This window comes from Pleurodeles waltl, chromosome 6, assembly GCF_031143425.1.
Source record: "Pleurodeles waltl isolate 20211129_DDA chromosome 6, aPleWal1.hap1.20221129, whole genome shotgun sequence".
Taxonomy (NCBI): Eukaryota; Metazoa; Chordata; class Amphibia; order Caudata; family Salamandridae; genus Pleurodeles; species Pleurodeles waltl.
In genome coordinates this window covers 1,369,606,176-1,369,628,955 of record NC_090445.1, presented here as the reverse complement: position 1 = coordinate 1,369,628,955, position 22,780 = coordinate 1,369,606,176, and the positions used below count along the sequence as shown (strand labels likewise).

Sequence of the window (22,780 nt, the reverse complement as noted above, 5' to 3'; positions counted from 1 at the left end):
TTGGGGGCTGACGATGCCCCAACAGCCATACTTTCACTCATCAATCTATGTGCTCGCCCAACCATCTATCCACCCTTTCATTCCATCCATCCATCCATCCATCCACTCTTTCATTCCATCCATCCATTCACTCAGCCTTCCATTCTTTCACTCGCTCATCCATCTATACTTTCACTGATCCAGCTGTCCACTTTTTCATCCATCCATGCACACTCCCTTTCATTCATTCATGTACTCTTTCACTCATCCACCCTTACATCTATCCTTCCAATCATTTATCTACCCATCCAACCCTTCTCTCAGCCATCCATCCACCCTTTCACTCACACACTAATCCATGCATCCCTCAACTCACTCAGTTTACCAATTCCCCGTTTTATGAGCCCTTGTCTGCCGAGCTGCAAGCAGAAGAGGCCCATCAAGAACTCCACCCCCGCTGTAGCTGCTAAAGCAGGGGGTTCACGACGCCCCTGCCCAATACTAAAACTCATGTCTCCTGATAATATGCCATTTATGCCCTCTAATCTATCCAGCTTCTAACCCACACTGTCACAAACATGTTAACTGCCTCGCAAATTTAGGCATTCATACACATCACCACCAAGCCAATGCATAGCTTTAGTAGCCCCAATCGCTGAAGCTACAGGAGCAGACATGGCTCTATCTCACCTGTAGAATCCGTTTCAGCGATTCAACATAACTGGTTTCACTCTGCACGATGGAGGAGAGGATGTGTCGACGCACCACCTGCAGAACACAGAAAAGGACCACCCCAGACATTAGTACGAGTATTTAGGAGTACTAATCTGACACATATAAGATGCACTGCTGGTAAAAACCCAGAGAACAAATCCCCAAAGGTTTCCCATGCCAGTGTCATCACCATAACCCAACCGATAGCAATCAAACCACTTGTAAGATTAGTACATCTATAGAACGTTATCTGGATTTGGAAGCCAAACCATCAGCCTGCATACATTCTCTACCATGAGATGATGGGACCACGGTTGTGAAGCACATCATCATGACACTTGCTACAGTTGATAATAATGATAAATTATCGATTGGATCTCCACTCATGCCATCTGTAGGGGTGGATGCAAATTTGGACAAGGGACCACTGAAGCATGCTGCACCTTAGAATTTTCAGGGATTTCTTATGCTTTTTTTAAACTATTGCAGTGATTCAATGTACTGGAAATACTCCATATTTATATGTATGTTAATTACAGTTAGATTGATAGTGAAAAAAATTGTATGTTACTAAAGCTAAAGAGCATGGGCAAGGATTGTACAATGCTGCTTTTCATCTCTATGACGGGATATACTCACATGATCACTAGACCGGTACAAAGTCTATTGCAAATGGACTGGCACACAGCTACAGAGGTTGTCACGTAGAATTAAATTTGAGGAGAAATTGGCACAAGTATAAAAAAATCATGCCATACAAGACTGGGTGGCCAGGAGTGTATCGGCACAATGATATGGACCATTATGCTTGTAGGAGTGAATGAGTAGAACAGCACTGGGATAGGGATACAGTGCTAACCAATTCTGGACAGTTCACACGGACTGGCTGCCAAGTAGCTGGACAGTCAGGCTTCTACCCAGAACCCACCTGCTGAGGAGTCAGTCCTTCAGGCATGGGCCCCAGCTCAGGGAGGGGATGCTTGAAATCCAGCGCACTGGCTTCCATGAACCCCATCTCTTCTTCCTCAGAGTCCCCTGAAATAGTACAAGTGATAAAACATAAGTGACAAAACAAATGCAAGAGGATGTATAAATATACAAGTCAGGCTTTACGCCCACACGCTACTCATACAGAATCCACAGTGCAAACTATTACATGTAAGGCCACTTCAAAAAGAACTTGTCTAAGCACTAGAGAAGCCATGTTGTCAGCCACCTGCTGTCTTCCCATGCAACTGGAATTCGACGCGCCTCTATACCAACTCTAAAGCAGAATCCAACAATTATGGTTCTTACGAGAACCGACCGGAGTGCAGCCCACGGCCAAAACCAAGCTCTGTCGCGAGAGCTTAGAGAGTGGCTGCAAGGGGCTTGCTGTCAGTACTACTCCATGCTGAGAGAGAATTTCACTGCTCTCACAGTCCAATGTAAAGACAGTGAAACAGACAAGACCACGGCTGGTGCACTTACAAGTTGTCTCTGATGTGGCTTGTGGTTAATGTTGAGTAATGAATGGAGTTCCCACTGGTGATTTACTGCCAAAGACACTTCGTGACCCATGTAAGGAACCGAAACTGGAAGTAGTGAAGAAGACACAGGCAACAACTCCCAGTATACTACGGTGAGACGAAAGGCATCCCTGGGCCCTGTACAGAACAGACGATGCATTTGAAACTGTGCCAACGCAAAGCAGCGGCATGGTCTTGCATGGAACAGCGTATCCAATATTGTTTATAATTCATTATTGTAGTGTTGCAGCAAACTGTGGTTATGTATTCAATTATCGTGGAGCCCAGCAACAATGCAGTGCTTACTTTGTCTGTGACGCTGACGTAATCATCTGCATCTTTCAGTGGCTCCTATATTTTAAGAAGACACGGTGAAATGACTCAAAGGAGTCCCAGAAGCCGAGACTGTCCCCCTGTCCACCGACCTATGTCATCAAGAGGAAATCATTCACAATGTAATCTGGAAAAGCAATTAGGGGTGGGTGAAAGTGCAAAATAAGTAAAATTTGCCTACGGAGCAAAACTGGGCTTCAAAGATCACCTTTGTATGCCCTGAAGGTTAACACGAGACAAAGGCAGATTTCGTTGTTTTTGCATTTCGTGTTCTTCTCCCTGGCAAAATGAGGACTGGTGAGACCCACATTGACATTCGAACTCCCCACGAACCAGGCATTTTGTGTGGTTCTCAGCAGATAATACTTTGCTAACAAACAACCACACAAACAGCCCGAACTGGTGGGTTCTCGGTTTGCCGCTCTTTTTCCTTATATGGTAAAAGGGAGCAAATTGTGCAGAAATTAATTTCCGCATACTACAGAATTTTAAAAAAACTTATATTTTGCCCAGAACTATTTCAAAATGACCATCACACCGTTCCAGTATGCAGGACTTGTAGCGTGAGCCACCATATCAAAGCTCTGTTACAATATTCATCAGCAGGTGAGTAGAATACAGGCAGCCGGCCCTCATCCACAAAACTGCTGACCTATTGATTGGAAGGACTGGATGCTCTGCTCGGTCCTGGTTTTTTTTTGCCATGCACTCGCTGTGTATCCAACCCTCTGTAAGCAGCCGGGTTGAGAATGCCCAGTGTCTGGTTTCCAACCCAGAACCACAGCAAAGCAGAGGTACTCCAGTCTTGGAAGAACCACACTGGCCACCCTCTAGCTCAAAACACAAGTTACTAAATAGGTTTCACGAGGTCTGAAAGTTACTCATTATTGAAAATACAAAAAAGGCTGCAGAATTAAAAAAATGTCAAAGGTAAATTGATCGACAACTTCTTTAAGCGAAATAATTACACCACATTCAAAGATAACACAACACTAGTGCTACTGGGATAGATGGGTGTGCTCAACAGGTACAGTCCACATGCATTCAGAAACTAGCTCCTTTACAAACAAATAACTCTCTCGGGGGGGGAGCTTTGGTTTCAAGTGAAAATATAAGCAAAAATACTCCCAAATGTATAAGGCAGAAAAAAACACTCAACATTATCTACAAAAATGTTCACTAGTTAAAACTTCTCAAATCTGCCAAGCATGTTTACAACAAATTGGGCAACTTATCGGTAAGTGGTTGTTTTTTACTCTTGGACACAGGTCTAGGTTTCTGAAGGTAGACTATTTTGTATGTCTTTATTTTTGCAGTTAACATTAAGCCTTTTTTTTTTAATCTATGCTTTTGAAATCAGTATTTTCACATGGTATTGGGCTGGTCTCAAACACTGTCCTCGTGACACACTCCACGGGAGTTGTTGGGGGGGAGGGTTCTGCTGGCACGAAATCTCTTGATAGGGTGTACCACTCCCAAACTCACCTGATGTGGTATTCAGCTCAAGGGGAGAGAGAGAGGTATCCAGAAATACCAATCACAACAGAATTATTTGGAGGTGTCGTACCATGCACCGCCCAAGTGAATCAAATAGAAATATGAGGCTGAAAGAAAAGGCTAGCTGACACGAGGTGGTCATCCAGGGCTTCACCACTCTGACTTAAGTCTTTCCTTTACACTGTGAAAACTGTCCTCAGATTAATAAGAAAGCAAACCCTGCTAACGATTGCAAATGAAATTCCACAAACCCCCTCTGTTCTGATTGGCAGTCTTCGAGGTATTGACTCTATACTAGTCATGGATGGGCAGACACAGTGGATTCAGCTGCCTGAACACTATAAAACAATGACATGTCACTGGGTCTCAGCCTTCGCTTGTAACTCTCACTGCAGCATCGAATCAAAGCTGTAGATTCCATCAAGCATGTGCATGGCAAAGCTAACAGGAAGATGGCGCACCTGTCTCTCTTGACACAAAGCAACGGGGCAGGAGGATGTATTTGCCAGAAGAGCTTAAAAGCAATACAAATTGAATTACCTAAGCACGCAAGGCTTTCAAAAGATATTATTGACAGCCTACCTACCAGGAGAAACAAGAAATGACAAAGCCTAGTGTGTTTTGGCTTTTCTGTGTAGGGAAAACATTTTACCAAACTTCAGTAGGACACACGCAGAGCACAGGAGGTACAAGTGCCAGTGTTCTTAACACTCAGAAAGTGCACAGAACAGGTGGCTGTAGTGAATTCTTTTCTCACACACAGTGAACGAGTAAAATGTTTAGTAGCCCTTGAACAAGTGCTCTCACACACGGAATGAGTATAGTACCACCAGCAGCAACACACAGACAGGGCCTGATTACGACCTTGGCAGAGGGGATTACGCCATCCTAAATGTGCTGAATATCCCGCCTGCCGTTTTACAAGTTCCATTATATCCTATGGAACTTGTAACACAGTGGACAGGATATCTGTCACATTTGGGACCGAGTAATCCACTCCGCCAAGGTCGTAATCAGGCCCACAGTCTAGAGACATCGATGAATCAGGTCAAGGAAGGGCCAACTCGTGGGTGCCTGAAGGACTGGAAGGGACACTCGCCAGTCACTAAGTAATTGGGTACTGACACCCCTAGAACAGAGACCACACAACTGGCAAATCTAACACCCCATGCACACATGTATGTGACACACATCCACTTTGCTCGTGCAACTGTAGTCCTGGTTACCAGTCGAACATGACTCAACATTTACAGCATGTTGGCTGCAAGTGACCATTCCGGACCCTTCGGCTGTCAAGCGAGGTGTGTAATGATATATTGGAGCTCTCTCTTCTCATCCCTTCGGACTCCTATTTGGTAAATTTGCTCCAAGTTTTCATTCATTCGGCCTCAAGTACGGAACTAGAAAGCGTACTCACTTTGCTTTCATTAAAATCATGGGCTATGACAAGTTAATATACCTTATAAGCAGGCTCATGACTTTTGCCATCTAAATCCAGAGCTCTTTAATGAGAATCAGAGCTCTCAAGTATTCCAGTTACCAGAGGGAGTAGCTCAACTATTCAAAGGTTTTTCTTTTCCGTCTGAGATTTGTAGTTGAGTTTACGTAATTATAAAATCCAGACTATAAGTTTCAGAATGTAAAGAAATAACCTGGAGTCAATACATTTCTCGAGCATGGATAAGGGAAACATTAGAGCTTTGTAGCCCAGTCTGTGTCAGACTCTTCTAAACATGGGATGGATAATGGACACTGGGAGACATCTGTATACAAAGTATCAACAAATATTCACGATGTAGAACTGGAACCATAAAAGTGTATTGCAAACCCCAATACCTGCTCGGAGTGTGCAAGAACTTTGGACCGACACACCTAGGATTCCCTGGCTTGCACAGAGAGCAGCTTTCACAGATGCACGATGTCAAGGTATCAACTGGCTATGCGACTTCGCAGTCTATGAGAACTTCTTATAAACTATTAAACAGATCTCACACTGTACCATGCCATCCGTCGTTTAGTAACTGAGAAGCAAGTTGCACAGAACAGAAAGAATAACTAGGTGGATTAGAAGCAACTCAAACCTGACATGTAACAACATGTGAGCTATTTTTTCAAATGCAATTACCATGGAGTATGGCCTGGTAGTAGATATCCCATGCAGCTTGCTTTTGTCACTGTTAGCTGGACAATTACAAAAGTATAGAAACACCTGCGAGTGGTTAAAATGCTGCAGATCCAATTTTTGGTCCAGAGATGGGGTTGTTGCAGGACAAGCAACACCTGAAATGCACTCTTGATTGCATGGCACCATTGGTATCCGTTTTGCTCAATCAAGATCTGAGTGAACTTCAAAGTTTCTGTTTCAATAGTTTGTGTTTCAAAGGCCTTTCACACATGGAGTTTGATTCTCACCCAATGTTCTATTTGACTTCTAATATCACTGATCAATTAAACTGATTAATTCTGTAATTCATAATGCAAAGAAGTTCCCACGCCCTCTATACTAGCAAGAACAGTCTTGCTCATCTTCTGCCATAGTTCGGCTCTAGATATGCCCCCAAAATGACTGATGGATGATTGTGGGCCTTGCCAGCAACCACTGAAGACCCACCTCACCCCACAGATGGTGAAGAGATAGCATGTACCCTCTCTCGTCTCACTGGATGCAGGAAAACTCTGATGTGATGTCCTGCACCAAGCCAACTTTCTGCACCATCTGGATTGCTTCTACTTCAGGTTGGTGGTATCATGCCTGGCAAAAGGACTGTGATCCCATCAACTGTTTTTTAAGCCACAAGATTGAGACAAACCTAACAACTCTCACCCTGAGGGGGACAAACCAAATGAACTTTAGATTTGAAAACATTCTGCTGAACCACACCACGCTTGCTGCAATCGAATGAATAAAAATGTGATCTTTGAGGGCTGTTCTTAAACTGAATGAAATAAATGAAATTGCCCTCTGAATAGTGTAACGGAATGAATGAGTTAAGTATTAGAATTTATAAAGTGCTATTACCGAAAATACATCCAGGAACTTCAGCTAAAGCGAGGAAGGAGGAAAAAGCTTCAGGTTCATTCGAAATAACCAAGTCTTTCATAATTTTTTTAAATAGACTGGCCAATGAACATAGGTGGAAGGGTAGAGAGCTCCAATGTTTGTCATAAGAAAGAATAAAGAATGATGATGGGTGGAATTTTCTACACTTACTCACCCTGCTGTCTCTCTTTGCTGTTTTTGGCCCCAGAGGATCAACTGGGCCCCTCCTGGGAAGACCTAAGGCGCTGAGACTGCACCGTGCACGGTGGCCTCCCACACAGTGGACAACATGGTGGACCATACTGAGGAGGGTGCACATAGCTGCCTCCCACCAGCTAGGGCCACCCAGGAGCATGAGCCGACCCTGGGCTCAGGTGGTGAGTCACTCCTGACAAGGATTGGAGCCTAGAGTTCAGCGGACGGCCGTCCGAGCTACTGGGGGAGGTGATTTGGAGGGGCCGCAGGTAGATTCGGCCACCCTGGGTAGTAAGCGCTGAGGCCCTGACCCTGTGCTGAGACCGCTGGGGGCAGGAGCCTCACGACGGCCTGGGGACCTTCTGATTGGGCCTTTCCTAGGTTTCCTTCCTCCCCACTTCTGGGGCACATATCATGAATGCGTCTTGCTTCTTGGGGGCCTTTGGGCTTGTGATGCCCCCCCACAGTCTGCATCTGTCCTCCACGCTGGCCCCCCTCTGTTGGGCCTGTGCATCCCAGGCCCCTTGTGACTGCTGCTATGCCCTGCGAGGGAACTGTACCCTGTGGAGGGGGGCCCTCCTACTCACTTCTGATCTAAGTATCACCTGTCGCAGGACTTGCCGGATCTGCCCCATGTACCTGGCACCTGTCTCCACCCACTTACGGGCCTACTTACCTTCAACACCTTAATCGCCGCTCACATATGTTGAGTCCTGCTCCCTCTGCTTCACCTGGGAGTTATTAAAGGTGGTTATGGAGCACCAGTTGATGCAGTTTCTCTGGATGACACTAGAACAGCACATTATCCTGCTTCCAGATTTGAGTTGTGCCTGACTGCTCGTAATGCCCAGGGGACCTCTTTGTTGTTCTTGGTCCGCTCTGGTGAGCGCGTCGACCCCCTCATTTGACACCCGGGTCCCATGGCCGACAACGCTCAAAGCTGTAATGCTCCTACGAGCATTGAAACCCTGACACCAAATAGCTGAGCAGCATGGTGCGCAACAGAAGCCCAATGGGCCGGGCTAAGATGGACAAATATACAGCCCCTACCGGGGGCACCAAGGGACTTGGTGGGGGGAACCTTGGGGACAGACACTCCACCCTCTGGAGACACCACAACTCTTATCCTACAAGCAATCCAGGACTCCAAGGTGTCCCTAGAGACTAAGATAGGAGAAGTGGGAGCGGACGTGACCTTGCTCTGTCAAGACCTCTGATAAACGGTTGAAAGGGTCTCTGAGGCTGAAGAGAGAATTTCTACCCTGGAAGACACCGTCATACACCTCTCTGCAGAAGTCATTCGCCTCACTGAGATTGAAAGAGCCTACAGGACCGAGCTGAAGATGATTAAAACAGGGATAGGACCAACAGCTTTCGCTTTATTGGATTTCCAGAGGAGCCTGTGGGGCAGTCTCCTGAACAATTCTTAGAGCAATGGCTTTGGTCTTTAATGGACTCCACCAGTCTCTTCTGTTACTTTATCTAGCAAGCGCATCAATCCCTGGCCCTGAGGCCTCCTCCAAGAGCTCCCCCTTGACCCCTTATTGTGCTGTTCTTGAATTTTAAAGACTGGGATGCCATTCTGAAAGGGGCACGGCTCACCAAAAATCTGTTTCAATTGGGACACTTTATGATTTTCCCAGATTACATGTGAATGGCTCAGTCGCAGCGCAAGTCTTTTGAACAGGTTAAAGCCAAATGATGTTCAATGTGAATTTCTTACATGCTCCCTTATCCAGCTGAACTGCAAGTGGTTTCCCAAGCCAAAATTACCTTTTTCAAATCTCCACAATGGCCTGCCGAACAGTGCCCATGTGTTCCTAATCTGCCCATTCCATGGAGGGACTTAGACTTGCCCAGTGCCCAGACTCCAGGAAACCAAAAGGTAAACGCAATGGAAAAGTTTGAAAAGATGAACAACGGAACAATATGAGACAGACCTCACTTCAGAGTCTGTGGGGAGGGAGGGGGAGGAAAAAAACCTTCCAACGATGATCTGGCACACCAGGAGAGCCAGAGCACACACACACTAAGCCTGAGATGCCTCTACTTCACTTTGATTTCACCACAGATAGCATGCCAGCACTATAATATGCTTGCATTGCTCTCCTTTACAGGCAGTGACCTACCTTCCCGCATTGTTACATTTCCCCTCTAAATTGTTTAGTTAATTCTACATTTTGTTGTGATGGGAGACAGATGCTTCTTCAGGGTGGGAAGTACAAGGTGGAGGGTGTTGGTGGGCAAGGGGAATGTTGTTCATGCTCTAGATCACCTTACCATGAAGCGATTTAATTAATTTCTCATTGAGTTAGAGGCGCTACCAGAAGCTCCACTGACAGGGGCTTTCGCTCCTATTTCTTATGCCGACTAAGGAATAAGCACTCAGGGAGAACAGTCGAGGGGATCAGGGAGGGGGGGGTGGCTTTATGGTGATGCCTTTTTGTACTCCAACCGCTTTGTATAACATTGCACCAATGGATCAGCAGAGTTTTAATTCTTCCTACACTGAATCATTCTCCCACACTACTCACTGTAAATGCCTTAACCCCCATGGACGTTACCCTGGGACTCTGGGGCCATTCGTTGGGGGGTCTATTTTTTTCAAAGTCTATGGGGTCTTGCTGTGGTCCTGCTCCAGGAAAAACACCTGCAGGGTAATAATTGCTCTTTCCTATCCTGAAAAGGCTACAGTAGAAGACTTCATGCAGGTCACACCCAGGGCTCTAGGGGTTGCTATATTAATCCATAAATCATGTCCTTTGGCCATAACTAGGGTTGTTCAAGATACACCGGGGAGATATATTTTGCTAGAGGGCGTGTTGGAGGAGGCCCCATACAACTTAATCAGTATCTACATTCCTCCCATGATGCACCACACTACTCACAATGCTCCTAGGGATGCAACTGCCATGCTCCCACAGGGGATGACAATACTCAGTGGGGATTTCAATTATATCATGCCCCAGCAGGACTGGCTTGGGCCTCTAGGTAGCAGCACAAGACGTAGCTGCGGTTTAGTAGACTGAGCCATTGGCATCTGCCTTAGTGATGCTTGGCACCCCAATGTGGGGGCTTCATCCCCACCTCAACTGCTCATAGCTCGATGTCTCACACAGATTATTTGTTCTTATCAGCGGAGGATCTTGTCCGTAGCTCCGGCTCCAATATTCTGCCCAGGAACTGTAAGATCACACAACAGTCCTGCTCTCATTCATGGCACCATCCACAAGGACCCGCCCTATGTGGCGCCTCAATTCCTGGTTCCTACAAGATGATAAGTTTGCAGACTACGTAGTCCAAGAGTTTCAAAGGTACATGAGACTCTACGAAGATTCAGTAGCTTCAGTAGGAACCTTTTGGCAGGCCCGGAAAGCATATATGAGGGGTATTGCCCGATCCTATATACGGGGGGTCGACCCTGACAAATATAGCTGAAACACCGATCCTGAAGTTGCAATATTATTGACGGAGCACAGGGATCCAAACACTCTGCACGGGCTGAAAAAATGCTAACTAGAACTTAATAGAACCACCTTACGCCAACTAAGCTTGGCCAAAGCGTGGAAATGCTCGATGGCATCCACACATGATGTGTACAAATGGGGGGGACAAATCCAGGAAGTTGTGACATTGGTTGGCTACTCATAACTCTGAAGTCAGGGTGATACCCTATGTCTTGAATGAGGCCGGGGAGAAAGTTGAAGAATGAGGCAAAATAGCAGCGGTATTTCTTGTTATTATGAAACTTTAGATGCCCCAGATTTTGCCCAGACTCAGAAACAACCTCCCCTTTGGTTGAGGAACTCCCCCTGCCTTGGAGAGGCAGAGTCTAGATAATAAAATCACAGCAGAGGAAATAGGGGTGGCTCTTGCGAATTTGAACCACAGAAAGACTACGGGACCTGACGGCTACACAATTAACTTTTACTGCAAACTTCGCCCAGACATCATTCTTCCCCTGCTTAAATTTTTCACAGACACTGCCTTCAAGGGCCAATTACCTGCTGAACTTCATCAGGCTACCATATTGGTCCTACCCAAGCTCAGCCACACACAAACCACTTGTGCCTCTTTCAGGAATATTTTTATAATTACCAGCGAAGTCAAGCTCTATGCCAAACTCTTAACGAAACGGCTCCTACCCGTCATTCTAGCTATGGTCCATCCCAACCAGTGCAGATTTATTCCCCATCAAAGTAGTAGGCACTGGATTCATCGGGTGCAGGTTGCACTTTCATTCTTCTTATAGATTTCGAAAAGGCCTTTGATTAGGTTGATTGATCCTACCTCACAGAGGTGCTCGCCTGGCTGGGCTTTTGACCCCAATTTCATGCCTTGGTTAAAGTGCTCTACACAAAACCACGGGCAAGAGTCTGAGCGAACGTTGTCGGAGGTCTTCCCAGTCGGGAGAGACACTTGACATGAATATCCTCTGTCCCCCCTTTTATTCGCCATGGCTATTGAACCCCAGGGGGTATGGATCTGATGTGATGCTCAGGTGTGAGGCTTTGACTTGGGTTTGGCAAATAAAGAAGGTATAGCTATCTGAGTGGACAATGTCCTGCTTTATGTCCCGTATGGCTGAGACAGGCCCTAGAATTATGCACTTCCATGGGATTTTTGGGGAAGCCACGGACTGCAAGTCAACTGGGGCAAGTCCTAGCTGGTCCCCGTAGCTGAAGGTCGGTGAGATTAGACGTGGCAATCCCGATCCGGAGAGTCAGTTTTCCACATGTAGGGATACATATATCCTGTGAGCCTAATCTGGCCTGGAGTCTCAATACTGGCCCTCTGACCCAACCAACACGCAACGACCTTACCCATTGGAACTCCCTTCCAATAAATAGCATGGGCAGGATCGCATTATTTAAGATGATAATTCTACCACGGATGGTCTATATTCTCCAAAACTACCCTGCATATATCACAAAACTATAGTGTGATTAGATCAAGGCCTAGGGTCGCAACTTCATAGGGACAGAGGGCATTCCTAGAGTAGCTGTAGAGAAATGTGTCCAGACAATGTACGACAGCAGCCTCGCCATTGCAAATATACAAGTATACTACTCGGCGGCATTACTCCAACCTTTCAATGAGTGTCTACATGGGAATGGGGTGACCCAACATACAGGGGTGAGTGTTATGATGTGGCTCGGAACGCCGATATGTCATGTAGAATCCTCTGACGGAGTTTGGTGATGTCTTGGGATTCCACTTGACTAACAGACCGTGGCACACGTCTCTCCTTTCTCTGTGCTCCTTTTACCCTGTAAACTAAACAGCTGCCGTTTGAAGATATCACAATAAAGATTTACTTATCTGATAAACCTTTGTTGGATCATCGCTTCACTTCAGATATCTGTTCAAAAGACTCATTGCACTCATTAAACCAATAAAAAGTTTGTTTCTTTTTAAGAATTGCTCTGAGACACTCTGTAGTTTTTGCAAAGTCCTTCAAAAACTTCACATAAAATTCACATAACCCCAAGAAGGAAAGGAATTGCTCTTTAGTTTTTGGCGCAGGAGCTTCAAGAATGCTTTTTACAAATTTTGGTCTAGGTTTGACACCCTGCTCGGATAAGACATGACCCAGGTACTCAATATCCCGAGTCTTAAAGAGACATTTGTCTCTTCTCAAAATGACCCCTCTATCTTCCAAAGTTTTAAAAACCTCCTCCAAGACTCTATTGTGTGCCGTATCAGTGTCAGCAAAACTCAGGATATCATCCTGAAATATGACCACATTGGGATTGTTGGGGAACATGTCAGTCATCAATCTTTGAAAAAAGGCGGCTGCTGACGCCAAACAGAAAGGCAATCTACAAAATTGGAAGGTCCTATCAGGTTTCACAAAAGCTGTAAGATATCGGGAGTTAACATCTAGTTCTAATGATGATACGCCGATCTTAGATCTAACTTCGTGAACCAACTAGCAGAACCCACTTTCGCAATCAGGTCATCAATTCTAAGTAGCAGGAAACTACCATCCCATCCTCGTCGCCACATCTGAAGTGAAGCGATGATCCAACGAAGGTTTATCAGGTAAGTAAATCTTTATTGTGATATCTTCAAATGGCAGCTGTTCAGTTTACAGGGTAAAAGGGGCACAGAGAAAGGAGAGATGTGTGCCACGGTCCATTAGTCATGTGGAATCCCAAGACATCACCAAACTCCGTCAGAGGATTCCACATGACATATCGGCGTTCCGAGCCACATCACAACATCTCAGCTGCCTCTTTCAGGTCTAAGGAATGTGCTGCGCATTCTTTATGTGGGCCGCATCCCATCTCAGTTCCCTGAAGTTACCCAAACCGCCTTTAGAGCATGGAAGGCAACCCTCCAATGGATAAAATGCAACCAAACACTAACAAATGAAACTCTATTATGGGAGGGGACCTCTCTTCCACAAGTATCCCCATCAGATGGGTTACTGGGCTGGGACCTCATAGGCATATCACGCATAGGCGACATCTGGGCTGGGAACCACATGAAATCCTTTTGGGAACTTCAATTAGAATTCTAAATGCCAACCTCACAGTTTTATTGTTACCTGCAACTACGGCACGCACTTCAACCCTATCATACTCAGCAAGCGGGCACTCCAGAATACAGCCCCGTTGAAAACAAAATCTTTTTTGGCCCCTTGGTTAAAGGCAGGGTCTCAAAAATATATAAATCCCTGGTTATCCACTCAACTGTGTCCCTGGATGCCCTAAGAGTCAGATGGGAGACTTGGGTGGGAGAGTTGGCGAAGCAGAATGGAGAGATGCCTGCATGTTGGTAATCTCTGCCAGGCTTCGCCTTGTGCAGTTCAAATACCTGCACCAAGCGTATTTATTGCACCACAGAATGTGGTGCGAGGGCACCACTGGCTCATCCCCATGTCTTGGGTGCAAAGACCCAATTGGTGCCTTCTTCCACATGGTTTGGTAGAGCCCAGTTATGCAAGCATACTGGGTCATCATCACTTCTACCCTGTCCAGCATTACAGGCATAGAAGCTCAAGGCAAACCTGAAGGTGGCACTACTGGGCATTCTTGACGATGTGGGTGGGCCCCGTGGCGATAGGACATTGATTGGCCTTGAAATGCTGACTGCTAAACATGACATTGCTTGCCTTTGGAGATCCTTTACAGCCTCCTTAGTGGCCGCATGGACCAGAGTTATGGACTGGTGTGGCAAACTTGAAGAAATGATGTACAAGGCAGGGAATGTCCTGGAAATACAAACGATTGTGGAAGAAATGGTGGAATGACTATGGCCTTGAAACGCAACAGGCTCTTACTACCCTGAGTTGTTGGTTTTACAGATAACCCTTATGATCTGTCAGATTGGTCTCATGCGTAACTGTAGATTTCTTTGTAGTTGTAATGGCAATGTACAAAGTGGATACTTTGTTTTATACATGCAAAACCAAAAAAAATATATATTAAAAAATAAATAGGATAAAGATCAACCTCCGAATCGGCTCCTGGAGATTTTAAGAACAACCCGCAAATGTCCTGTGGCACATCTTAGTCTATGAGTGGGTAGACAGGCTGAAAATTTGAGGGCCTCGGACAAAGGTAATTTATCTTGATCTGCTTTGTGTGTAAAGCAGAGTGTGTTGAATAGAATGTGCTTTCTGATAGGGAGCAAACGTAGGACTGTCAGATGCTATTTAACAAAAAGAAGATTGACAATTCCCAATTTGTATCTAGCCACATCATTTTGAACTATCTGTAACCCATTCAGAATGTATTGTGAAGTTGATAGTCAAAGAGAATTGCAATAATCAGTTCGGGTGGTATCAGTACATGTTTATCAGAGGATGAAGAGAAAAGGGGAAAGACTTTATACAAGGATTTTAAAATTCAAAAACAGGAGGCAGAACAGTTTTGGTGGTGTCAACAATGACTCCTAAATTCTTTGCCACATTAGTAGGGGTGGAGGTGCTTTAAGGTATTTTGACCACTGGCAAAAGTACTCATGAAGGTCTTACATGGAAATAAAAAGCTAAGCGCAGATAATACAATCTATAATCTACAACTATAGGTGAACCCGGTAACCAAACTGATTAAACTAAATAAGTTATTTTGATAGCAATAGCTAGACAATAGTGGCGATAAGAAACTGTTTGTCTAATTCAGCCTTGACTTTGTACAAATGGAAAGGATTTAGAGCACAGGATAGGTCTCCAGGTATCAGTTAAGGGTAGAAAGGCCCTGTATGTATCACAGATTTCACCTTTTTATATACTAAAATCCTATTTTATGAAACTGTTGCGAGAATTATGAAGTCTACTATGAAATTATGGTGATCCAAGAGTAAATGTTACTTATCTTGGTAACAATATTTCTGGTGGATACATAATCTTCCCACAGAGCCCTTACCTTCAGAACATTCATTCCAGGTGCCAGACCGGTTAGGAAAACTTTTCCTAAGCAGTTGTTCTTTAGTGAACCCATGTGGCGCCATGTAGCTTCAGCATCTCCTTCACCCGCAAGAAAAGATGACATCTAAGTATATATGTAGTGCCAACCAGTGCACTAGCGTCTGTTCCTAGTACCTCTTCCATGTCCCCTTTTGGGGTGTTTAGAATAAATGAGGGAATCATCAAAGACAGCGACGACAGCTGTTCATAACAATAGTTTAGTATATCTTGGGAAAATATTATTCACTAGGGGAGGAGGGACTACAGTGGTGAAGAGTATGCAAGAAAATCGTATACCCACAGACCTATCTTCTCTGTGATTACTCACCTTAATAATGCGTTCTAAACCAATACCTCCTTGAGAAGTGGAACTTAGTAGTGCTGATTGGCCAAGTAGATGCTTATGCACTCCCCAATCCTTGTTGGCCTCTCCCTGTGCACAATGTAAAACGTACTCTGTTGCACTTCACCCAGTGATGGAATATAGACTCTAAAAGAAACATTGCGTTCCTGTAGTAATTATTGCTTTCCTTTTATTTCAATCTAGCATAAAAAGTTTATTTTTCCAGTTAATCATAATTATATTGAGGTTCAATGGCCCAGTGCATTTAGGACCACGTGGAGCCCTTACTCAGTGGCTTATGGCAGTCGTATTATTGATTTACAAAGTTTACCAAAGCAAGAAGAAACATCAGAGGATTCTGCATTCAAAAAGTCACTTGTGCATGTAGCCAATTTTCTATTTTAGTTATCTTAAATTACATTTTATAGATTGTGTGAACTGTTTTATGGGGGTCCATGGTGAACGGTTTGTGATGAAAAGTTAGCTGATTGTTTACAAAAAGAAAATCATGTGTTTTTTATTCTTATCTCTGATGTTGAACGGTCCATAGTGACACCCCAAAAGGCATATAATCTATGTTTGTGGTAGACACTTCTGCTAATATCCTAAATACACATTACTATCGAATTGTCTTCCAATAACTGTGTAAATTCATATCAAGGCACTAGCTACAGAAAATAATTTGATAATAATGTATATGGGGAATATTGGCGATAAAGTTCCACCACAGGCACAGATTATAACCTTTGTGTGATAACAATATTCACCTTGTACCTCTTTTAGTAAGTGATTGTCTACACTTTGACACACACGGTTTCACTAATCATCACGTACCACTACAACGTGGTTCATACACTCTGTAAAATGGAAATTAAGATATATTGGTTTAACTTGGGATAAATGTAACAGTTACGTTTGAATGCAGAAAGTGCTGATATTATTTTAGTTAACGTTGCAGATCAATAATATATTTAAAATCCCCCCCTTGAAGAAGGGCTCCGTCTGGCCCGAAATGCATTGTGCCATCGAACATCGGCAAAAGATATAGAGGGATGTCAAACTATTGATTGTTTAACAGGAAAAGTGGCACATTTTGAATTGGGTTCAAATGAAGGAAAGTGACAATAAAAACAGAAACACAAATGTACTGATTGTATCATTGTAATTAAAGTGGCCCGGTATTGGATGAATAACAACAGAGTATTTATCACTTTCTGCACAGGGAGACATAAACCAATGATTGATCTGCATAAGCGTCTTAGGATAATGAGGCCCCAGAACCAGTGACCCTTTCCCATTTTCTACATCAAGCATTAATGAACAAGCTTCAACATGGATAACATTAACAATGGGCTCTGATTAGCTATGGTTGTCATATAACACAGAACTGGCACAGTACGTTGCTATGGACTAGCAGAGCAGGCAGAAATGTCATTCTGAGGGTCTTTTATAGCTAAGACTTAGTAGGTGTGTCTGGTCACAATCTTACCCTTTTTAGCCCTGGTGGGACCCACAACAGGCCGATCATTCAATCTGTCGTGTGAAGTGCATTAATAGAACAGGATACAGCATGTTTAGGGTCCGGTTTACAGACCTGCTCCTCTTCCTTGGTTGGAGGAGGTGGAAGAGGGGCAGTCTAGCCCACATGAAAGGAAGATACCTCCTCGAGTGGAAGGAATGATGAAGTGCAGAGGAATAGCGTATCCAGGTAGACAAGTGAGCATGATGGATGAACCGAGAGGGCCTGGAGTTTTTAAACCTTATGAGCTGAAGTTCAAGTGAACTTCGGGAATAGGATTTTGAAAGTAAGAAGTCAAACCAAGCAACTGCTCATTGGCTAGAATGGAAATGACATTAAGGAAATCGATTCGAGATTCAAATCTCACTGAGGAACAATGAGCAGTGTGGGAAAAAACAAAGTAAATCTTTCAGAAAACACTCTACTAGTGGTGAACTAAAGAGGGATGACGGGTAAAGGAGGCACATGCAGCTGGGCAGGACAGCCTAATAGCCCCTAACCAAACAGTGCTATGCAAGAGACACACAGTTGTAGAAAATAAGAAAGACAGATTTTAAAAGGTTCTAGGCTTTCCAACTCGCACCACTGAACAAAATTGTTCACAGCAGACTTCCTGGCCACCAACATGATGTCTCCAACTTCACCAAGGACACAAAATGACTCTGGCTAGCACCCGTCAATCTCCACACATGCAGCTGCAGCCCTGGATATTAGGATGAAGAACCCGACCATCCTATTACAAGAGTAAGTCCAACTTATGGGGAGAGAATTAGACAGCTGAAAGTACTTACAGAATCATATTCCATACCTCCATGCTCAAACTGGGGCGATCGGGATCAGCTGTGCCCAAATCTTCTACACCTTCCACCAGACTTTTGATGGAAGTGGAATCAGTAGAAATGTGTTCAGTGCACTCTGAGACCAGATTAACCTGGAAACATTCCCAGGGGAACCTTATAAAGGGATGCCTAAGGCATAAACATGAGGACATTTCCTGTTCCAGGCTGTGGTGAAGAGAGTGCACACAAGGACAGCCAAATCTGGAGAAGATCATCTTTGTCATTTTCTAGTTTATCACCCACTCATGGTCCTCGTATGAGAGACAACTGAGAGTGTCTGCTCTCACGATGGGAGAACCTGCAAGATGAAAAAAGCTCTGACCTTCTCTTTTACCATTTCAGTTTACTTCAAAGGCTCCAAGGGAGTTGGAAACAACACTCCAAGAGCCACACAGACAACAGTTTAGGTGGCAGAGGTATGGGCAGAGCTGGACAACAAGGGATGTTTCCTGAGGATGACGTTTCTTTTAGGAGTCAGAGGCTGGAACCTGAAGAGGCAAGGAGTACGTAAGTATCAGAACCCCCATAGTTGCTACACCAGCAAGAATGGTCCATCTTTGGGGAGTTGCCCATAGAGTGCTGGTGTGTTCCTAAAAGATTTTCCCAGCATAGACAGATGATAGGTCTCGACTGCATGACTCTGGAAATGGACTGGGGAATTCCTGACACATCTTTTTCAGCCTTGGAATCAATGACGAGGAAAAGTCTGCCATTGGGGTCTGACATTGTGAATCTGACCAGTCCCATGACTGTTTCCTCAAGAGAAAATGGGATTTCTCCTTCCAATGGTCCCTTTACGTGTTTTTTTGTGGCAAGAACTCTTAGGGGGTTGTTCTCTTTCACAAGACTAACCTAGGGAAGAAGGGGGGTGCTTTGGCACATCCTTGAGCCCCTTGTCCAAGAAAAATAAAAACTCAAACCACGCTGATGGCATTTGGATACATCAAAGAAAAAGCTCCACAGACTGAAAAGCAGTGACGTCTCTAGACATGATTTTTAGGGAGGGCCCACAAAGGGCCACAGATAACACTTGAGGGTCATGAAGATTTGGCACATGCGAGATAGATAGATAGATAGATAGATAGATAGATAGATAGATAGATAGATAGATAGATAGATAGATAGATAGATAGATAGATAGATAGATAGATAGATAGAATAACATTTTAAGCTGATTGTGAATTAACGATTACCATGGTCTGTAGAAGAGGCAAGGTTTTTGGAGTGTCCCAATCACACCCGTTATCATCCTCACATCACTCTCTTCTACAGTCTCTTTGCTGGACATTTATTCTTTTTTCCCCTCACATCTTTCTGAAACACCCAATCCACAAATCTCATCTCTTTTCTCTTCTGCCCCCTCTATTCACTTTCTTTAGCACGTACTTCCTTGCATCTCTTTCACTTCACCAATATGCACAACACACATACAACGCACCCACATACCTGTGCGCACTGCATTTCTTTGACTTTCGCAACAGTAGTATGTTCACAGTTGTTTACATCCTTCACACGCAATTTCAAATGGCATAGCTCTCCACTGCTGTGTGTACTCTGCAGAGAGGCCAAGAATTGGATGAGCATCTATTCTAAACCCCCTTGTGATCCACTGGCAGGCACTGTGTGAAGTTTACACTCGGTTTAGCCTGACCTTCAAGGCTCTTAATCGTGACCTACCCACAGCCTGCACTCACATAGAAACAAAGGAGAGACTCTTTTTACGCCACACCCTACAAATTAATATGATGCATGAAACACAAAAGAAACACACCATCCTAAAAAAAAAAATCTCAGGGATATCAGTAAGTAAGTAGATAAAACGTGAAATGTAAACAGGAACAACGTCGCTGTTTTTGCTGGCAACAGCTGTCGTTGTAGGTAAGGCACAAGGGAGGACCAGGGCATTTGCAGGTGGGGCACCTGCCCCACCAGGGCAAAGCAACGCCACTGTTGAGATTTTGTAGTCAGAACCCAACGACCACATAAATACGTCATGCAGGTCTGATAAAGACGTCTTCTTGGGGCACCCGAAACAGGAGTTGAACCCTGAGCTTTTCCGAAACAGATATTTAACTGAGAGTGTTAAAAGCTGAGGATGTTTCACTGGTGAAGCACCGACAGAGAGCTCCGAAGGCATGTCGGTGAGCCGTGGAAAGAATAGGAACTGATGAAAGGGCACTGGGAGATACCACTTGTAGTCCGAAGTCATGCATAGTGGGCATATTCGCGGCTGGTGCTGAATGGCGCCACACAGCATTGGAGCGCCTGAGCTCGGGAAATGCTTACCGGACCAGTCTGATGCCTAAAAGGGATAGTCTTTACATGATGAAACTGCGAGAAAATCTATCCATCATAAATACCGTCACCAAATCTATGGAGAACAATGTGTGCTGGGGGCCGGGGTTTTTGGATACCGGGCTAGATTCAGGGCGTGAGGGGGATCATGACGAAGACAAATGCAAGTGTGTTAGTATTGGTGCATTCCTCGACAATCCTGCCAGTGGCCACAGTAATGGTATAATATGGAAGATGCTAACTAAATACCTGAGAAGGAAAAACTATCAACGGAAAGCCCATCAGGATGGAAAAAGGATTTGGGAAGAGGGTGCAGGAAGAAAGTCTTTTGGAAACTGGATCTGATTAGAATTTCTAGACTAGGAAAGAATGTGGACTTTAAGTCAGGAATTCTCTAAGAGTCTTCATCTAAACATTCCTTTCAGCATTAGCACCACAATCATGTTTGAGTCCCATACTTTTCAAAAAATACACAAATGGCATTTCATATCAATATTGTATATATTCTGCAAAAATATACCGAGAACAAACCCACACCTACACTGCAGAATGCACTCATACCTTCTCCATACACTATAGTCTGGGAAAAGCTGCAGACACTTTGAATGGTCAGCTGGCAGAAGAGGGCTGGCAGGAAGGGCCAATGTTGCCTGTGGGAGGCAGACGTAAAGGTGAGGCTAAGGTCTCTCCACCAGAATATACTCACAGGATCTCAGAATCTCCAGCTGTGAAGAACTAGTTAACAGAAACCAAGGAAATACATGTAAAGGCCCGTGTATGTTAAATTAGAAAGATGGGAGGAGTTATACAATCTCTGTATAAGAAGTTTTCGTTCATGTCCATGTTTTGAATTTTTAATTTAAGAAAGTGTAAAAACACCATAAAATACTTCGTGAAGAAAGAAAATGTTTGATGTGTTGCAAGTTGCGGAGGAGCAGAATGATTGCTGCAGAGCCAGGCTCTGAAGGGTCACCCTACCATGAAGGTATTGATACACCCGCACATGCGCTCTTCTAGTTCTTTGGTCTAGTAAACATACCTCTTGTCTGGTTTGCTGAAATAACTAATGTCGGAGTTGTCTTGTCCAAATCTGATAATTATTTAAAGTTTCATTTCAAAATACTCCCTCTGCCCGCTTGTTGGTCTCTGGGTCAGTGGTTGGCTGAGGAAGGAAGGAGCTACATAGAAACAGCTATTTCAATCTGATTTATTCAAAGCTAGTGTGCGGACAGTAGGCCATTCATTATGGATCACCACTGTGGAAGGAGTGATGAGTGAGCAATTATATCTAAAGTGGCATTAAGAATGGAAGGCTGATTGTCAATGAACCATACGCTGTGTAAATACGGTGGTCAAGCCCTGTGCATGTTGCCTAGTTACACTGCACCACACCCGTTCCTTTACCGAGCAGAATTCCCATGATCCAAAAGGGGTCTCGAGGCGAAGATTCGGGGCGTGGTTATAACAATCGTGCAGCAGATCTCTTGGCACCAGGGTCCGAGGATCTACAGTTATAGAAGTCTAGGGTTACCAACTGGGAACAGGGGCCCATTTTCACCGTTTGTATTATGGTCACTTGGCTGGCTTGCCAGAAGACATCACAAAGCCCACGCCTCACACTACAATTACCCAGCAAAAACTGGCCACCCCACGACCTGGGTTTTACACGGTTTTCGATAGAGCACACACAATAAGCACTAACATGCAAATAAACCAAAACACATCCACTGAGATATCTAATCACAATAGATCGACGTGTATTCAGAGGCACACATACTGTTACTCGGGGTTACAAGACAGACAGGCAAGCAAATACAATAATAAACTCACATAATCACAGATGTACTCAAAATGTGCAATGTAAAAGACACACAACCCAGACATTGTAACACAGAGGCACGCGCACAAAGCACAGGTAAAGCCCATAACACCCAGATGCTCAAATGATTCAGTCAACGTAGGTGCGACCGACTTTTACGGTAACACCTGGGAACATTGCACACTCCGCCTTAGATACAAACGTACAATACATTGTGAATACAATCACCAGATAAAACACACATACGTGCAAATAATTCGTTGTAAATATTAAGTACTAAAAA

At 44.4% G+C, this 22,780-nt stretch overlaps 1 protein-coding gene across 11 annotated transcripts in view; it reads right to left on the bottom strand.

Moving 5' to 3' along the window:
- ARHGEF10L (Rho guanine nucleotide exchange factor 10 like) overlaps positions 1-22,780 on the bottom strand; it is a 552,090-nt gene that overhangs the window by 205,951 nt on the left and 323,359 nt on the right. For all 11 annotated transcript variants that reach the window (XM_069240675.1, XM_069240678.1, XM_069240680.1 and 8 more), the window contains 2 exons: positions 1,622-1,728; positions 670-747 (listed from right to left, as the gene is read on the bottom strand). In XM_069240675.1, the coding sequence (XP_069096776.1) occupies positions 670-747; positions 1,622-1,728 (185 nt within the window). The remainder of the gene's footprint in view (positions 1-669; positions 748-1,621; positions 1,729-22,780) is intronic.